The sequence below is a fragment of the Pipistrellus kuhlii genome, unplaced genomic scaffold, assembly GCF_014108245.1.
Source record: "Pipistrellus kuhlii isolate mPipKuh1 unplaced genomic scaffold, mPipKuh1.p scaffold_m20_p_3, whole genome shotgun sequence".
Taxonomy (NCBI): domain Eukaryota; kingdom Metazoa; phylum Chordata; class Mammalia; order Chiroptera; family Vespertilionidae; genus Pipistrellus; species Pipistrellus kuhlii.
Window position 1 is genome coordinate 153,808,854 of NW_023425529.1, and position 16,707 is coordinate 153,825,560.

General features: G+C 39.6%; 1 protein-coding gene across 4 annotated transcripts; it reads right to left on the reverse strand.

The window, feature by feature from the left end:
• Window positions 1-2,436: 2,436 nt before the first annotated feature.
• Window positions 2,437-16,311, reverse strand: POGLUT2 (protein O-glucosyltransferase 2). Of its 4 annotated transcripts, XM_036458932.2 has the most exons (10): window positions 16,122-16,311; window positions 13,706-13,911; window positions 11,793-11,998; window positions 10,699-10,776; window positions 9,785-9,957; window positions 9,424-9,661; window positions 7,157-7,366; window positions 5,261-5,350; window positions 3,668-3,775; window positions 2,437-2,669 (listed from the first exon to the last, which is right to left on the reverse strand). In XM_036458932.2, the coding sequence occupies exons 1-10, from the start codon at window positions 16,301-16,303 to the stop codon at window positions 2,652-2,654; spliced, it is 1,509 nt and encodes a 502-aa protein (XP_036314825.1). In that variant the 5' UTR covers window positions 16,304-16,311; the 3' UTR covers window positions 2,437-2,651. The 4 variants fall into 4 exon arrangements, 2 of the variants coding, with proteins under 2 accessions (XP_036314825.1, XP_036314828.1); XR_004991604.2 differs by lacking the exon at window positions 3,668-3,775 and having other exon boundaries at window positions 7,152-7,366; XM_036458935.2 differs by lacking the exon at window positions 3,668-3,775.
• Between the last annotated feature and the right edge of the window lie 396 nt (window positions 16,312-16,707).

Genomic DNA, 16,707 nt, shown 5'->3' on the forward strand with positions numbered 1-16,707 from the left:
TCTCTTCCTCTCTGTAAAGAATCTATTAATATATGTATGTATATATATACACACATAAATATTTTTTTAAAAATGTGCCCCTCTACAGGGCTTTTCACTGGCTGGTTCCTCCTCTCAGGGTATTCCGGCAGTCTTTGGTGTCATTCCCCCCTAGGGCCTTGCCTAATCGCCCCAGTTTCTATCCTTTTACCCTGGTCACCTAATATACTATGAAGCATCTGTCTTCTTACTGGACTGCAAACTCTCCATAAAGCCAGGGAGTTTTGTGCCTGTTTTATCTTGAACCTCCTGTATGTAGACTAATGCCTGGCAAATCAGTGCTTCTTGAATGAATGAATCTTCCCCAAGCTCAGTGTGGTTGGTAACTGTCCTCTTTTCTGCCACAGAGCATGGAAGGAAATAAAATCCAGAAAAACACTTGTCATTTATCTCAAGCATTTTTCGCAGTTACAAATCTTTTTTTATTACAAATTTTATTGATTTTTTACAGAGAGGAAGAATGAGGGGTAGAGGGTTAGAAACATCGATCAGCTGCCTCCTGCACACCCAACAATGGAGATGTGTCCGCAACCAAGGTACATATCCTTGACTGGAATCAAACTTGGGACCCTTCAGTCTGCAGGCAGATGCTCTATCCACTGAGCCAAACCAGTTTTGGCTACAAATCTTTTTTTTTTTTTTTAAGTTATCTTTATTTTTGAGAGTATTATTACAGATATCTCCCGCGCCCCCCTCCCCCTTATTAAACCTTTCTACCCCAGTCTCTTCCACTCCTTAGGCCTTCCCTGCATTATTGTGTGTCCATGGACTGTGCATATATGTGCATATAAGTTCATTGGTTAATCTCTTCCAGTCCGTACACCCCCTCCCCCAACTCCCCTCTGAAATAGTCCATTGCATGCTTCAATGTTTCTGGAGCTTTTTTATTCATCTTTTATTTTGTTCATTAGATTCCACATAAAAGTGAGATCATGTGATACTTGTCTTTCTCTAACTGGCTTATTTGCCTTAGCATAATACTCTCTAGGTCCTTCCAGGCTGCTTTAAAGGGAAAGAGATCCTGCATTATTTACAATAGCTAAATTCAGCCTAAGTGTTCATCGGTAGACCAGTGGATTAAACAACTGTGGTACTATGCAGCTGTAAAAAAGGATCTGAATTCCAAGTCTTAATTAACATTTCTTGACTCCTAATTTTCTAGCTATGCTTTTAAAGACAACTTTATTTACATGGCATAAAATCCTCTCTAAGAGTTCAACTCAATGATTTTCAGTAAATTTAAGACCAAATGCACTGGAGGATGGAAGATTCTTGCTAAAAGGACTAAGCAGGGTTCTTGCCGAAACTGGGTTTTATAAGCAAGTGCACTTATGCACCTAGAAGGTTCAGGAGTCTGACTAGTTTGTCAAGAAAAGAATCTTTTTAGTAGTTACATGGGTGTTTTCTTATAATTCTTATTTTAAACAATATATTTTTAATTTCAGAAAGGAGGGGAGGAGAGATAAAAACATCTATGATGAGAGAGAATCATTGGTTAGCTGACTCCTGCAAGCCCCACACTGAGAATCAAGCCTGCAACCCAGGCATGTGCCCTGACCATTGACTTCTGGATTATAAATTGACTCTCAACTACTGAGCCACACCAGCCAGGCTTCTTATAATTATTTTTTAAGCTGCAGACACATGTTATGTTTATGTACATAAGATACAACACAATTTCTCACAGACTAACTGTAAGGTGGGTGGAAGGGAAACTTAGATAAATGTAAAATATTATATTACGGTTCAGTGTTAGGTTTCAAGTTCCTTTTTAATTCTCTTAATCACATTTCAAAGTGATTTTCATTCATTCAGTCGTTATTTATTTAATATTTACTGAGCCTTCCCAGTTGGAGGTACTTCATTAAATAGAAGAAGAGCAGGGTCCCTGTGGTCAAGCTGCTTAAAATCTGGTAAGGGAGAAAGATAACCAACTAGATCCCTACCACATAGGATGGCAGATGCAGATGGAAGGGTCATAGAGGTGATTCCTGAAATGAGCATTGAAGGCTGTCTAAGCCAGAGGAAGAAGAGAGGGTGATGGCATTGCAGACCAAGGGGGAAGCATACACGAGCAAGGTAAGAAGCTATTGAAAGAGGATAAGGGATTTGTTTTGCTGGGCTACAGAGTACACAATTAGGAAGTCATGGGAGATTTGATTAAAGATGCAGGCAAAAACCAGACTGTGAAAGGCCTTGTAAATATATTTGTTAGGTTTGGCTGTGAGGGACTTAAATCCAAAATAATAGTGTAAGCAAGACAGAGGTTTATTGCTTTGTCTTGCAAACCACATTTCTGGGTTGCTGGTGGCTGCTGTGATGTTCCACACTCAGTTCAGGACCCAGACTCCCCCTCTTTTTACTGATCCAAACACAATAACTAGCATATCACAGGCCTTTAAAATAAGTGGTTTTATTATAAAATTCTAAAAATGTGCTTTAAAAGACAGTCAAGGGAATACTGCATAATAAGAAATACATCTTCATGACCCAGACAATCACATAGCAGATTTTATATTGTCCATAGCATTAACATTTTTTAAAAAATTCTTCTTTTTCAGTTAAGAAGAGTCTTCAGAGCACCATTATTTGGAGGGAAGGTATTCTGCATGTCAGAGTTCATCTTTGGTCTGAAACGAAGAAGCAAAATATTTAGAGCCATCAAGAAGTCACATATGAGTTAGGAAGACTTATATTAGTAATTGTCTTTCCTTAAAGATGAACAAAGAAAAAAAAAAAGGTCAAGTTACTGCTATAGACTTATAGGGTCCAGAACTGTTTTTGGAATCACCGACGGGTAGAGTTTTATAGACTACTGATGTTGAACCCAAACTGTAAAGGGTCTTGTGTTATGAATGGTCAGTGACAGGGTAGAATGCACAATGAGGAAGAAATAAATAAAGATGTCATTCTAGGCCCCCTAACTTCTACAAATAAGTATAATCATTTGACATCCCTTAGAATACTTAGACAAATTAAAAAGAAAATTTAAAAAAGGGAGCTGAGAGAAGGAGCTGCCCAGTTTCATTTGGAGTCCACAGAAGCGTTCTGACACCAAATCACTAACTTTGTGAGAGGGTATCTTTCAATTATGGCCTTGTCAGAATTGAAAGGAGAGATCCCCCCTTTTTAGGAAAATTTTTTTTTTTTTTTTACTGATTAGATACATCGATGAAAGAGAAACATTGACCAGCTACCTCCTGCACATCTCCTAATGGGGATGTGCCCGCAACCAAGGTACATGCCCTTGACTAGAATTGAACCTGGGACCTTTCAGTCCTCAGACTGACATTCTATCCACTGAGCCAAACCAGGTGGGGCTGAACGTGCCTTTTATAAACAAAATCAGTATGTGGTGGTACCAACAGTTATTGCTTTTCATGAATAATTTGCTAAAATGAATAATCATGGTTATATACTTTTCATCTCTAAATTCAAATGCCATTCGATGTGAATTCTCACATTACAAAAAGACCTCGGTCCACTTTGCTGGGAGCTCCTACGTCTTCTCTCTCATTGGATCTCAGCACCCTTTCTTTTGCCTGGGAGGTTCCAGGAGAAACTCAAACGATCCTTGCCTGACTGAATAAAGTTAGCTGCTACTCTGACACTGGCTCGTCCTGGTTACCTTTGTCCTATGGCATGTGCAAGGAAAGAGGTCATCCTCAGTGGGCTGTTCTACCCTCTTCATGCCCTCTCGGATCTGGGGCTCACTCACTTGTAAATTGGCATATTCCTGTATAGGCAAAAATACAAAAGCATTCCTTACATGATGCTTAAAGGATCCTTACTTACCAAATGAGATATGCTAAAATTTGTTAGGATATGGTTCCATTTAACTCACACGTGTCAAGTGACAACATTCAAGGTCCACCATACTCCCCTTAAACATTCCACAACAGAGTTTTTGAGGCAGCTGTCCTCTGGACACTGGTTGCCTATTTCTAGGGGATCTCTCCTTATTCATCTTTTATTTATATAGATTTTTAAAAATATATACTTTATTGATTTTTCACAGAGAGGAAGTCAGAGGGATAGTTAGAAACATCGATGAGAGAGAATCATCCATCAGCTGCCTCTTGCACACCCCCTACTGGGGATGTGCCTGCAACCAAGGTACATGCTCTTGACCAGAATCCAGCCCCGGACCTTTCAGTCTGCAGGCTGATGCTCTATCCACTGAGCCAAACCGGTTTCGGCTATATGACTGGATTTTTAACTTACTTTGTACTGCCTTTGCCTTGCATTGAAAAAAAAAAACTGTGCACATAATTTTCCCAAGACTGAAAATTTGAGGACAGAGACTATTTTTGTCTTACCTCCCATGGCTTATACAGAATCAGTCACCATCTTCGTTCATTATGTGCTTCTTCTGTGACAGGCTCTGGACTAGGTGCTTACACACTAGTGTATGTGAGCTTATACACTACTGCTACCCTGTAGATCTTTAGGAATTTAGATATTTAATCCCCCACTCCTTCGGTGTACACCTTCACCCACTCCATCCCTTCACCACCCTCTAGAAGTTAAAAAGGGGAAGAGGCCAGTGCAGACTAGGAAAAAGTCTGACTTTATCTTGTAACAGAGCCTAAGATATGGGGCTCAATATCTACAATTTTGTGATAAAAAAAAAAGCTTAATTATATCTAGTATAATTATTAGCAAATTACTTGCTTACTATTGCTTTTTTTTTTTTTTTAAAGAACCTTTCAAATTGTCAGCTATGCTTTAATTATGATCCCTAAACGCTAAGGTCCATGAAATGATTTCTAAGAGAAATCATGACTCATATGGAGTCAGCACAACAGTTCTAAACATACATTGCAGTAGACAAAGAAATGATAAGGCAGTAAGCAGTAATACTATACAAAGAGAAAATATGAATCCATGCATAGTAATTTTGCAGAATCAGATGCCAATTTCCTAACCAAATACCACATAGTTCTAACATTAATGCCTTTCCTTTAATGTTGTAGCATTATCCAATAGGTACTCTTTGGTTTTCTTCTTTTTTCAATATTACTAATATTTGTCCTTGATTTTCACCCACAAAGGTACATTTATTTCCTTATATAATATACTTTCAGACATTGTTAAGTGAAATTATAAATATTATTTGTATAACTGTTTATATATATATATATATACATAATATCATTTCACTTAACTACTAATATGATCAATTACAAGTTAGATGTAATTTTTCTTAGAAAATACTGACCTGGAAAAGTTTAAAGTAATAACAGAATATGTCATCACCCATGAGATTATTTCTTGCAAATTCTTGTCCTGTTTTTGCTATCTTCTTTGCCTATGGAACCAACAACAGCAACAAAAAATCCTTTCATGAAACATATTTTCCCCATGCAGACATAGGAAATCTGATCTTCAGAGTACATTTAAAAATATATATTTTATTGATTTTTTATAGAGAAGAAGGGAGTGGGATAGAGAGTTAGAAACATCAATGAGAGATAAACATTGATCAGTAACATGCCCTTGACCGGAGTCGAATCTGGGAACCTTCAGTCAGCAAGCCGACTCTCTGAGCCAAACTGGTTAGGGCCTTCAGAGTACATTTTAGTGGGAAAAATATCTTTGGGGTTAGTCTTTCCTGGTACAGGGAACAGTTAACAGAGTATGTTTATTTTAATTAAAAAGATTTTTAAGACTTAAAAGTTTGAGAAGTCATTAAACCTTCTAGAATTAAGTCTCTTGGAGAGAAAGAGTATACATTAAATGAAGTAACAATGACTTTGTAAAGTAAATGCAGGATTAAGCTTAATGCAGTGTCTCATAAGTTTTCAGAAATTACTTCCAAGTTTATTTCATGCAATCTCTAATTTTTTTTAGCTTTATTTTATTTTAAAAAATATTTATTGTTGAAAGTATTACATATGTCCTCTTTTCCTCCCCATCAACCTCCTTCAACCTACCTCCAACCCCCCTTCCTGCCCCAGGCCTTCCCACTCCACTAACTGCATCCATGGGTTATGCATATATGCATGCAAGGTCTTTGGTTGATTACCTTCCCCCCACCCACCCACACTCCCCTTCCTTCCCTCTGAGATTCTACATTCTGTTCTATGCTTCCATGTCTCTGGATCCACTCTGTTCATCATTTTATTTTGTTAATTAGATTCTATATGAGTGAAATCATGTGATGCTTGTCTTTCTCTGACTGATTTATTTCACTTAGCATGATACTCTCCAGCTCCCTCTATGCTGTCTCAAAGTGTAAGAGTTTCTTCTTTTTTACCCCTGCATAGTATTCCACTGTGTAGATATACCACAGCTTTTTTATCCGTTCATCTACTGACGGGCACTTGGGCTGTTTCTAGGTCTTAGCTATTGTAAATTGTGCTGCTATGAACACAGGGGAGCATATATTCTTTATGATAGGTGTTTCGAGTTTCTTAGGATATATTCCTAGAAGTAGGATCACAGGGTCAAATGGCAGTTCCATATTTAATTTTTTGAGGAAACTTCATACTGTTTTCCATAATGACTGCACCAGTCTGCATTCCCACCAGCAGTGTACTAGGGTTCCTTTTTCTTCACATCCTCCAAATCCCTCATTTTAATCCATAGCAGTTAGTTTTCCCTTCTACCAGGCCAGCTTTCTTAGTTTTCATGTTCCTAGTAGAAGTGAGGGAGTGTTTAGTCAAGATCAACCTGACTAAAAGTGAAAGCAAAGTCAAAGTCAAGGTTTAGCTTTTTGTTTCATGTGCAGACTGGACAGTTAATCCAAGCTACAATACGTACCTATATTTACCCTAAATGGAATTGGGTTACCAAAGGGGCTTACTATTTATAGGTAAAGGCCTATTCTGAGCCTACTGAGCAGACATTTAAAATGAAGCCATGAGCCCAGCCAGCATGGCTCAGTGGTTCAGCATTGACCTATGAACCAGGAGGTCACGATTCCATTTGCAGTCAGGGCACATGCCCGGATTGCGGTCTCCATCCCCATTGTGGGGCTTGCAGGAGGCAGCCAATCAATGATTCTCTCTCATCATTGATGTTCCTATCTCTCCATCTCTGAAACCAATACAAATATATATTTAAAACAAATAATCGAGGCTATGATAATACGGTACAAGGAGACTGACCTTACCTCTTCATCGTGATCTTTTGCCCAGTTAAGCTTTTCTAAAAGATCGCTCAGGTTGCTTTTAACAGGAATGTAATGCTTCCAGGGCTGCAGCTCGTTGTAGAAGTGTTCATAGTAGATGGAGTCCTGCTTCAGCACAACACTGTCGCCGACCAGAAGATACGGCAGGCGATATGCTGCGACAGTGCCATCGACGTTTATTTGATACTTGTGCTGTGAAACGGCAATAAAATGTAAGAACCTCTATAATAATTTCATTTTTGTGTTCTTTCATTATTCTCCTCCCCTTTCCACACAAAGAGCCCCACTGTCCTCAGATATAAACTGGCCAGATTTTCCCCTCTGCTTTCACCATTTAGTAACTGCTGTTATAAAACGTGCTGGTTATAAAACGTGCTGACCTGGAGTTGAAGGCTTATTTGGGAGCTCTCCTAAATTTCACAGACCACAAGTCTAATGTTGAGGCAGCCAATAAAATAATAAATAACTGTTGTCCTCAGGCTGCAACCTAAAGAAAGATCGATATATGGTGACTGTAATTTCCCTACTACTTAATCAATCACATGTGAGCACCTGTTGAAGGCAAATTCTATGCCATGTTAACCATACCTTTTAAACATTAGGTGGCCACACACAAGTCTTAAGGAAATTAACAAGCTCTGAGGCAAGTACATCTCTGAATAAAAATATTCATAGCATTGTGTTAATCAGTGGTCTTTAGTTGTAGCAAATTCAACAGATAGGAATAAAGCAAAGGCATGACAGAATACCTTGAGAATGTATTAGCTCTCTTTGGCTTTACCATGTTTCACAAATCTCTGTGATATGCATATGGAAATACTGACAACTCAACTAGTGGAATTCTTTAGGTCTACCTGCTGCCATGTGACATCAACAACAAAAAACAAACTTGGCCAAATATAGCATAGACAGAGCTCACTAACCACTTGCCTTACCCACCTTTCTCACCACCACATGGGACTTCAAAAACTACTCATTGGTCTAGAGCAGTGGTCAGCAAATTCATTAGTCAACAGAGCTAAATATCTACAGGTCAACGATTGACATTTCTTTTGAGAGTCAATTTTTTTAAACTTAAACTATATAGGTAGGTACATTGTTATTAACTTAATTAGGGTACTCCTAAACCTAATGGAGTTTTAGCCTTTGCTAAAAACGTCCTCAATCTGATTGAGGCATGTGGCTCACGAGCCGCAGTTTGCCGACCACTGGTCTAGAGAACAGGGCAGTATCCTACTGCTTGAAAAGTGGAGTTGCTAGAGTTCCCACTCCTTGGGAAACATGAGCAATACACCTTCTAGCTACAGAAAGAATTCCCACGCAGGCCATTTGGATGGGTTTCAAGTCATTTCCCCTATTAAGAGACACCTGGTTTACATCTTCTTTAGTCTGTTGTCAAGCTGTGGCTCTGGAAAGAAGTATTTGTAAAACCACTTATGTACCTATTAATAAAAAAAGATTTTGGAGTTGAAATGTACTACCTTGGGGGTCAACCGAGGGGAAAAATTATAATTCTCCCCTGGCCCCAAGCTCCCTAATATACATTTAATGTAAAGTGACCAGACGTCCCGATTTTTAACAATTTGTCCCAAGTCCCGCGGCATTTTAAAAAAGTCCCGAATTGGGACATGGGACAAGTTGTTAAAAATCGGGACCATTCCACCAAAAGTGGGATGTCTGGTCACCTTACTTTAATGTCAGGGCTGGGTACTGAGTACAGTCCCTGGGGCCCCATGCCCTAAAAGTCACTGAATTATAGGCCTTAATTTATCTCTCCGAAATGAAGATACAGTATTCCCTTGAACAGCATGGGGTTTAGGGACACGGACTCCTCCCCCTCTCCAGCACTGTGACAGTCATGCAAATAACTTCTTTTTCTTCTTTTCTTTCTAACTTTTGATATCCCCCCCGCCCCCCAAACAGTTGTCCCTTCGTATCCATGGAGGACTGGTTCCAGGACCCCCACAGATACCCAAATCCACAGGCGATCAAGTTCCTCATATAAAATGGCAAAAATCAATGCATACAGCCGGCCATCTGCATCTGCGGATTCACAGCCTGACATAAATAGACTGTTTTTGATCTGCCGTTGACTGAATCCATGGATTCAAAAGTTGGGGCAACAGAGGGCTGACTGTCTATGAAGGAAAACCAGCCTGCAAATGGGTCTGTGCAGTCCAATCCCATGTAGTTCAGGGGTCAACTGTATTTAGCAAAAAAAAAAGAACTGGTCACAGATGATGCCTTACCTTGAAGAAATCAAAAAATGAAATGTGTTTCACAATGGGACCATAGAGGCTTTCGTCGTGTTTGAAGAAGAAAAAGTTGGTGAAGGCAGCGTCTATGAGCTCTGGGTGTTTTCTGCTGAGTTTGACCAGCTCAAGCCTCTCTTTCCGGCTGTCTCGGCCCCTCCAGACAGCTGTGGAGTTTTTGCTTTCCCAGGGAGGACCCGTGTTTGCTTGAACAGACATCATGTCCAGACTTACCCTGGAAGACAGAAAGCACAACACATTTTCCCTCCAACCATCACCTCGCAGAGGCTGTTGGGAAAGAACTCACCAAGGGGAAAAAACGAAAAAACTAAGGCTCTGGGTCTGACCCGCCTCTCACCGGCCCATGGTTTCCAGAACAGAGTCAGTCAGGTCGTAGGTGGGCATCACGATATCCTTGGAGTCTGTGGAGCCACACCAGGAAAAGATCGGAAGGATGTGTGGACTGGATTTCTTTTTCTCCAAAGGCCAATCTCCCAAATTAACAAAAAACTCCACATCGGGCATCCTTACCTAGGAAAAAGAAAAGAGCTTTCCAGCACGTCTTGCATTGTATAATGCCTCCTATTGAGCAACGTGTGTCCTTATAAAGAGAGGTGAGGACATACAGGGAGAATGCCTTGTGAGGACAGAGACTAGAGCAATGCAGCTGCAAACCAGAGAATGCCAAGTATTGCTGGGCACCACCAGAGGTCAGGAAGAGCCGAGAAGGGTTCTTCTCCTCCGTAGGTTTCAGAGGAAGCACAGCCCTGCTGGCACCTTGATTTTGGACGTCTAGTCTCCAGAACCGTGAAAGAATGAATTACTGTTCTTTAAAGCCACCCAGCCGAAACTGGTTTCGCTCAGTGGATAGAGCGTCAGCCTTCGGACTAAAAGGTCCCAGGTTCGATTCCGGTCAAGGGCATGTACCTTGGTTGCGGGCACAACCCCAGTGGGGGGTGTGCAGGAGGCAGCTGATGGATGTTTCTCTCTCATCATCGATGTTTCTAACTTTCTATTCCTCTCCCTTCCTCTCTGTAAAAAATCAATAAAATATATATATTTTTTAAAATAAAGTCACCCAGTTTGTGGTACTTTATGACAGCAGCCTTAGGACATTAACACAAGCACCCCTCAAGACATAAAACTTCAGAATAGCATTATAATAAGACCCAAATGGGACATGCCTGATATGGTTATTATTTTTAGTTAGAAAAAATATATTTTAAAACCTAGGCTTAAAGTGTTCATTTTATATATCAAAGAAATACTTACTTTTCTAGTCAAAGAAAGTAGGATGGCATCCATGAAAATTCTAAAACCTACATGTTCACCATGAGTCTTGATATAAACCTGGAAGAGAATCGAATGTTTGCTACATTAGTCTAGAAGTATTGGCAGGCTTCACTGAGATAAAGCTTATCAGAATGATCCTCAGAATGATTGTTAGTAAAACTACATACCACGTTGTAGCCAAATGGCCAAAATGAAAAATCACTAAGATAGACAAGCAAACCTCAAGCACAAATTGTACCTTGTGAGAATATAAGGAAAACCAAGAGACATATGAAAACATGCTCAAAGTCATTAATCATCCTGGAGATGCAAATCTAAAGGACAATGAGGTACCATCTCACACCTGTCAGAATGGCTATTATCAACAAATCAACAAATGACAAGTGCTGGCGAGGATTCGGAGAAAAAAACCCTCGTGCATTGCTGGTGGGAATGCAGACTGGTGCAACCACTGTGCAGAACAGTATGGAGTTTCCTCAAAAAACTAAAAATGGAACTCCCATTTGACCCAGTGATCCCACTTCTAGAAATATATCCCAAGAAAATAGAAACAACAATCAAAAAGGATTTATGCACCCTTATGTTCATAGCAGCACAATTTACAATAGCTAAGATTTGGAAACAGCTTAAGTGCCCTTCAGCAGATGAGTTAAAAAACTGTGGTACATCTACACAATAAAATACTATGCTGCTGTAAAAAAGAAGGAACTCCTACCATTTGCAACATAATGGATGGTCCCGGAGAGCATTATGCTAAGAGAAATAATTCAGCCAGAGAAAGATAAATATCACATGCTCTCACTCATTTGTGGAATATAATGAACAATAGAAACTGATGAACAAAAATGAATCCAGAGACAGAGAAGCATTAATCAGGCCATCAAACCTCAGAGGGAAGGTAGGGGAGGGTGTGGGTAAGGGGGAGAGATCAACCAAAGAACTTGTATGCATGCAGATAAGCCTAACCAGGGGGGTAAGGCATGAGTGGGGATGGTGGTGGTGTGGGGAGGCAATGGGGGATAAGGACACATATGTAATACCTTAATCAATAAAGAAAGAAAAAAAAATTGTACCTTGTTATCCTTCACGGTATAGTGACACAAGCTCTGCCTTTGTCCAAATCTCTTTGGGATTTCTTCTGCAATCTTTTCTGGATCAACAGTAGGAAAATGCACCAGATCTCTCTGAATCTGAGCGATGGTTTCTGGGCAGTTCATCTCTTGTAGCCAGGCTGCACTATCTCCCAGAGGACAGTCACAGTTCTCGTGGTAAACCGGCCCTAATTACACACAAGCAACAAATCATATATTGTAGTAATAATTTCAGCATGTGAAACACATGACAAATATCCATTATATGACTTCACAAATGCTGCCGAGGTTATTAGGAAGGGTATTTTGTCTTTTGTTCTTCACAGTAAGGTTGTGATATTTTCAGTGAGGACTGCTTCAGATGAGTTCAATTGAAAGCCAATAGTAACTAATTTTTGCTCTCAGTGGCTATTATAATCCATTATTTTTTATGTTTTGTGTACTTAAAAATAAGCAAACATTGGTAAAAATATATCAAAGGAGTATATCTTTTAATGAAAGACAAAAGTGATATAAAATTAATACTTCAATGATCTTTCATAAAAACAGTTTCTTAAAGTGTCTAAGGTATTTTCCTCAATGAGTAAATCATCATCAATCATCAATAACAATATAAGTAAACAAAGAACCTCCATTATGTTTATTTTGAGAATTATATTAATACAAAAATAAGAGCAATCTTCAAAATAGTTCATTCTATTTTTGGTTAAGTGGTTGAGCATCTATGAACCAGGAAAGGTCATAGTTTGATACCCATTCAGGGCACCTGCCCTGGTTGCAGGCTCAGTGCCCAGGAGGGGGCATGCTGGAGGCAGCAGATCAATGATTCCTCCTTTCTGGGGAAAAAAAAAAGTTCATTCATATTGTAATTGATTGATTATATGTTTATAGAAATAATACTAAGAAAATATAGCAGAATCTGAATTGAGATTTTACTGTCATTCCTTTCTATAATTTTCAGATTCCCACCTGACCCAGGCAGTAGCGCCAATGGAATATTTTTTTAAGGTTTATATTGTACCACGTAGTCCTGGTGGAATGTGGGAAATATTTTTAAAACATTTGCCTTTGTGGGAGGTGGGGGACAAGAAAAATTTGTCTCTGTATATACACTGCTTTTCCACTGTGTTAGGGTACTATCTCCATTGATATGGAAGGGTTTGGCTCTAGGTAATGCAGCTGCAGTCTCATCCTATACAAATAAATAAATAAATCAGCAAATAAATAAATAAATAAATAAATAAATAAATAAATCAGAATTTCTCCAGAAAAATACTACTGGAACAAAAACAAACAAAAAACAACTGATGCCCTAGCCGGTTTGGCTCAGTGGATGGAGTGTAGGCCTGCGAACTGAAGAGTCCCAGGTTCGATTCAGGCCAAGGGCACACTCCTGGATTTTGGACTCAATCCCCAGTAGGGGGCGTGCAAGAGGCAGCTGATCAATGATTCTCATCATTGAAGTTTCTCTCTCTCTATCCCTCTCTAAAATCAATAAAAATATATTTAAAAAATAACTGCTAACTTCTCCCTTTTGCTTTAAGCCCTTTCTCTTTTCCTGAAGTGATCAAATTTCAATAATGCTTCTCAGTTACTTGTCACATACTTCCAATTAAGTAAGTATAATCTATGACCATATTGTATATAGCTTGATTATTCTTGTTAATGTTGTGTCTTTAGGGAATAATTTCTCTATTAGTATGATCTTTCCTCTTCAGTGAATTATAATTTCCATTCAAATCTTGCATCTCCTCAGGACTCTCAATTTAGCTTTCAAGGAGAGAATGTCTACTTTTTTCTTTTAATGAAAAAATCATGCTAACTTTTTTAAAAAATATTAAATGACAGGCATCATTGTATTCAACTTGTTGTTTTAAAATTATGTTCCAAATTACCTTTTAAAATATATGGGGATTTGGCCACATGTTGACCTTGGAATTTAACTTCAACCTTCAGATTTTTGTAGCTTGCATACATTCTGTATCTGACTATGAAGGACCCATCCTTGCGGTCTAAAACCTGGACGCCAACTCTAGTGAATTGCTCATCTGGTGCCGAGATTTTAACCTGGAATATCTTTTCACCTGGAGAAGATGTGAACCTGTGATAGGTAGAAGAATAATATAGAAAGATTATTTTAAGGAACAAATGCACAACCATTATGCTGTCCAGTCTGTGAACTCTTCTCCTTCATGCTCTCTCCCAACATACACTTGTCTTCTCTGTTATACTTAGGGTATCAGAATGAATATGATGGATCAGAGATTTAAAAAAGAAGAGGATGCCAATGGCCGAGATAACATAAAACTGTTTCATTAGAAAATTGCAAGGGAATAGATTAATAAATGAATCTATGTAAACATAGAATGTATTTATGCATTTCATATGTAAAAATATTTTTATCAACCTACTATTTATTTTATGTCCATCACAAGAAAATTTGTGATCAGCCGGGACCGGTTTGGCTCAATGGATAGAGTGTTGGCTTGGGGACTGAAGGGCCCCGGGTTCGATTCCGGTCAAGGGCATGTGCCTTGGTTTCAGGCATATCCCCAGTAGTGGGTGTGCAAGAGGCAGCTGGTCGATGACTCTCTCTCATTGATGTTTCTAACTCTCTTATCTCTCTCCCTTCCTCTCTGTACAAAAATCAATAAAATATTAAAAAAAAAAAAAGAAAAAAAAATTTGTGATCAAATAGTGCCTCTAAAAATATTTGAAAAATCTCTCTCAATGATTCTTTTAAAAATTAGTATTGCCAAAACCGGTTTGGCTCAGTGGATAGAGCATCAGCCTGCGGACTGAAGGGTCCGAGGTTCAATTCCGTTCAAGGGCATGTACCTTGGTTGCGGGCACATCCCCAGGGGATGTGCAGGAGGCAGCTGATCGATGTTTCTCTCATCATCGATGTTTCTAATTTTCTATCCTTCTCCCTTCCTCTCTGTAAAAAAAATCAATAAAATTATATTTAAAAAAAATAAAAATTAGTATTATAGCCCAGGTCAGTGTTTGTCAGTGATTAGTCAGCCCATGAATGGAAAGGTTGTGAGTTCAATTCCAGTCAAGGGCACTTAACCTGGGTTCCAGATTCAGGAGGCTCCCTTACATCAATATTTTTCTCTCTCTCCCCCTCTCTTCCTCCCTCCCTTTTATTCTCTCTCTCTCTCAAAAAAAAAAAAAAATATGTATATATATATATATATATATATAAAAAATATATATATCCTTAAGTGAGGATTAACAACAACAAAAATTGCTGAGACTGGTTTGGCTCAGTGGATAGAGCATTGGCCTACAGACTGAAGGGTCCTGGGTTCAATTCCGGTCAAAGGCATGTACCCTGGTTGTGGGCACATCCCCAGTGGGGGGTGTGCAAGAGGCAGCTGACTGATGTTTCTAACTATCCCTTTCTCTTCCTCTGTAAAAAATCAATAAAATATATATATATTTTAAAAGAATTATAAATCGTGCCCAGCATGGGCAAAAGCCAGCAAATAGTGTATCATCTAAGTGATACAGTATGAGAGTTTTTGTTTTTTGTTGTTTTTTTATTTTTTTTTTATTTTGAGTGAGTGCTCTTGCTATTAAGATTATATTTAGTTTCTCCAATTATACTATTTAATATCTCTTATTTGCTTTGGAAAACTTAATCCCAAGGTTTTTTGTTTTTTTTTTCTTTCCTATAAAATATACATGGTGAACAATTAAAAAAAGACAATAATTTCTAAGTATGTAAATCCTAGGCGTAAATTTTGAGTATAATTTCAGTTGTTGAGTTCAATGGAGTGAAATAAACCTTTGTTGCAAACACATATACTTTCCCTCTAACCTCTAAAGTTTCAAATAGTCGCTTGATCATTCCTTTTGAGTTTCAAAGCATGTTCACCTGCACATGTGCACCTGGGAACGTAGGGCAGCACCAGGGGAAAATGAATCCAAGTTTCTAACAGCTGGATCTAAATTCCTTATTACAGGTGATGCAAAAGTATTAATAGTTGTCTCTCCAGTTATGTGGGGATCTCTATGCAAAGAGCTAGGAGAAGAGCTAATTCGGGATTGTTTCGAAAGCTCTGAGAAAGATTGCTTGGAACGGAGAAAGACAGTTACAACCGGATGTGGATAGCACCCAAATATCCTGAAATTTAAACTGCCATGGAGAAAGGAGTTCTTGGGCTTTAGGATAAACCTGGAAAGAAGTGACAGTAAGCTTTCACTGCATTCCAAAAATAGTTAGGCAGTAAATAAATAAATAAATAAAATAAAATAAATTAAAAAAAAAACAAAAAAAAACCAGGCAGCTGTTTCTCCACTTACTTATTTCCGGATGTATCCACCGCCTGAATATAGAAATAGCGCGCGGGAAGAACCACCGCCGCTTTTAGCCCCGGTCCCCATACTTGGCTCTTCTCCGGGCTCAGGCGCCTCTCCCCGCCGGTCTCAGCAGACGCCGGCACTGTCCCCAGAAAGAAGCAGGAAAGCAGCAGAATGCTACACATTTACGAGACGGACTATCCAATAACCCACGAATAACGGAAGTATACAAGGTGGACAGAATGAGCCGTGGTTTGGGGGAGGGCACGTTGGCCGATCGTGGCAGCAAACGGGGCTCCAAGAGGGGGTGTCGCTGGCTGGGCAGGGCGGGCGCGCGGGTCTCCACGTTCCCGGGGAAGATCACAGCCGCTCGGGGCGCGGGCGGGTGCAGCTCCAGGGCAGTGGTTCTGCAGAGACGGGCAAGAACCACACCGCTCCTCTTCCTCGGGACAATGATACACTTGCGTTGCTCCTGCAACTGGAGGAGCATCATTGGGGAGGGGGAGAATCCGTCTCGGGGTCCAGCCCCAGGCGCCCGGCGAGGGGATTGGCCGCGCGCGCCGGGCCGGCTGAGTAAGGCGTCCTCTCA

Coding starts and splice junctions, on each gene's coding strand:
- POGLUT2 (XM_036458932.2), bottom strand. CDS start 16,303: ATGTGTAGCATTCTGCTGCTTTCCTGCTTCTTTCTGGGGACAGTGCCG. Junction 10,777..11,792: donor ATACCGTGAAGGATAACAAG/GTACAATTTTTT, acceptor ATTCTCTTCCAG/GTTTATATCAAGACTCATGG. Junction 5,351..7,156: donor CAAAAGATCACGATGAAGAG/GTAAGGTCAGTC, acceptor TTGGTTCCATAG/GCAAAGAAGATAGCAAAAAC.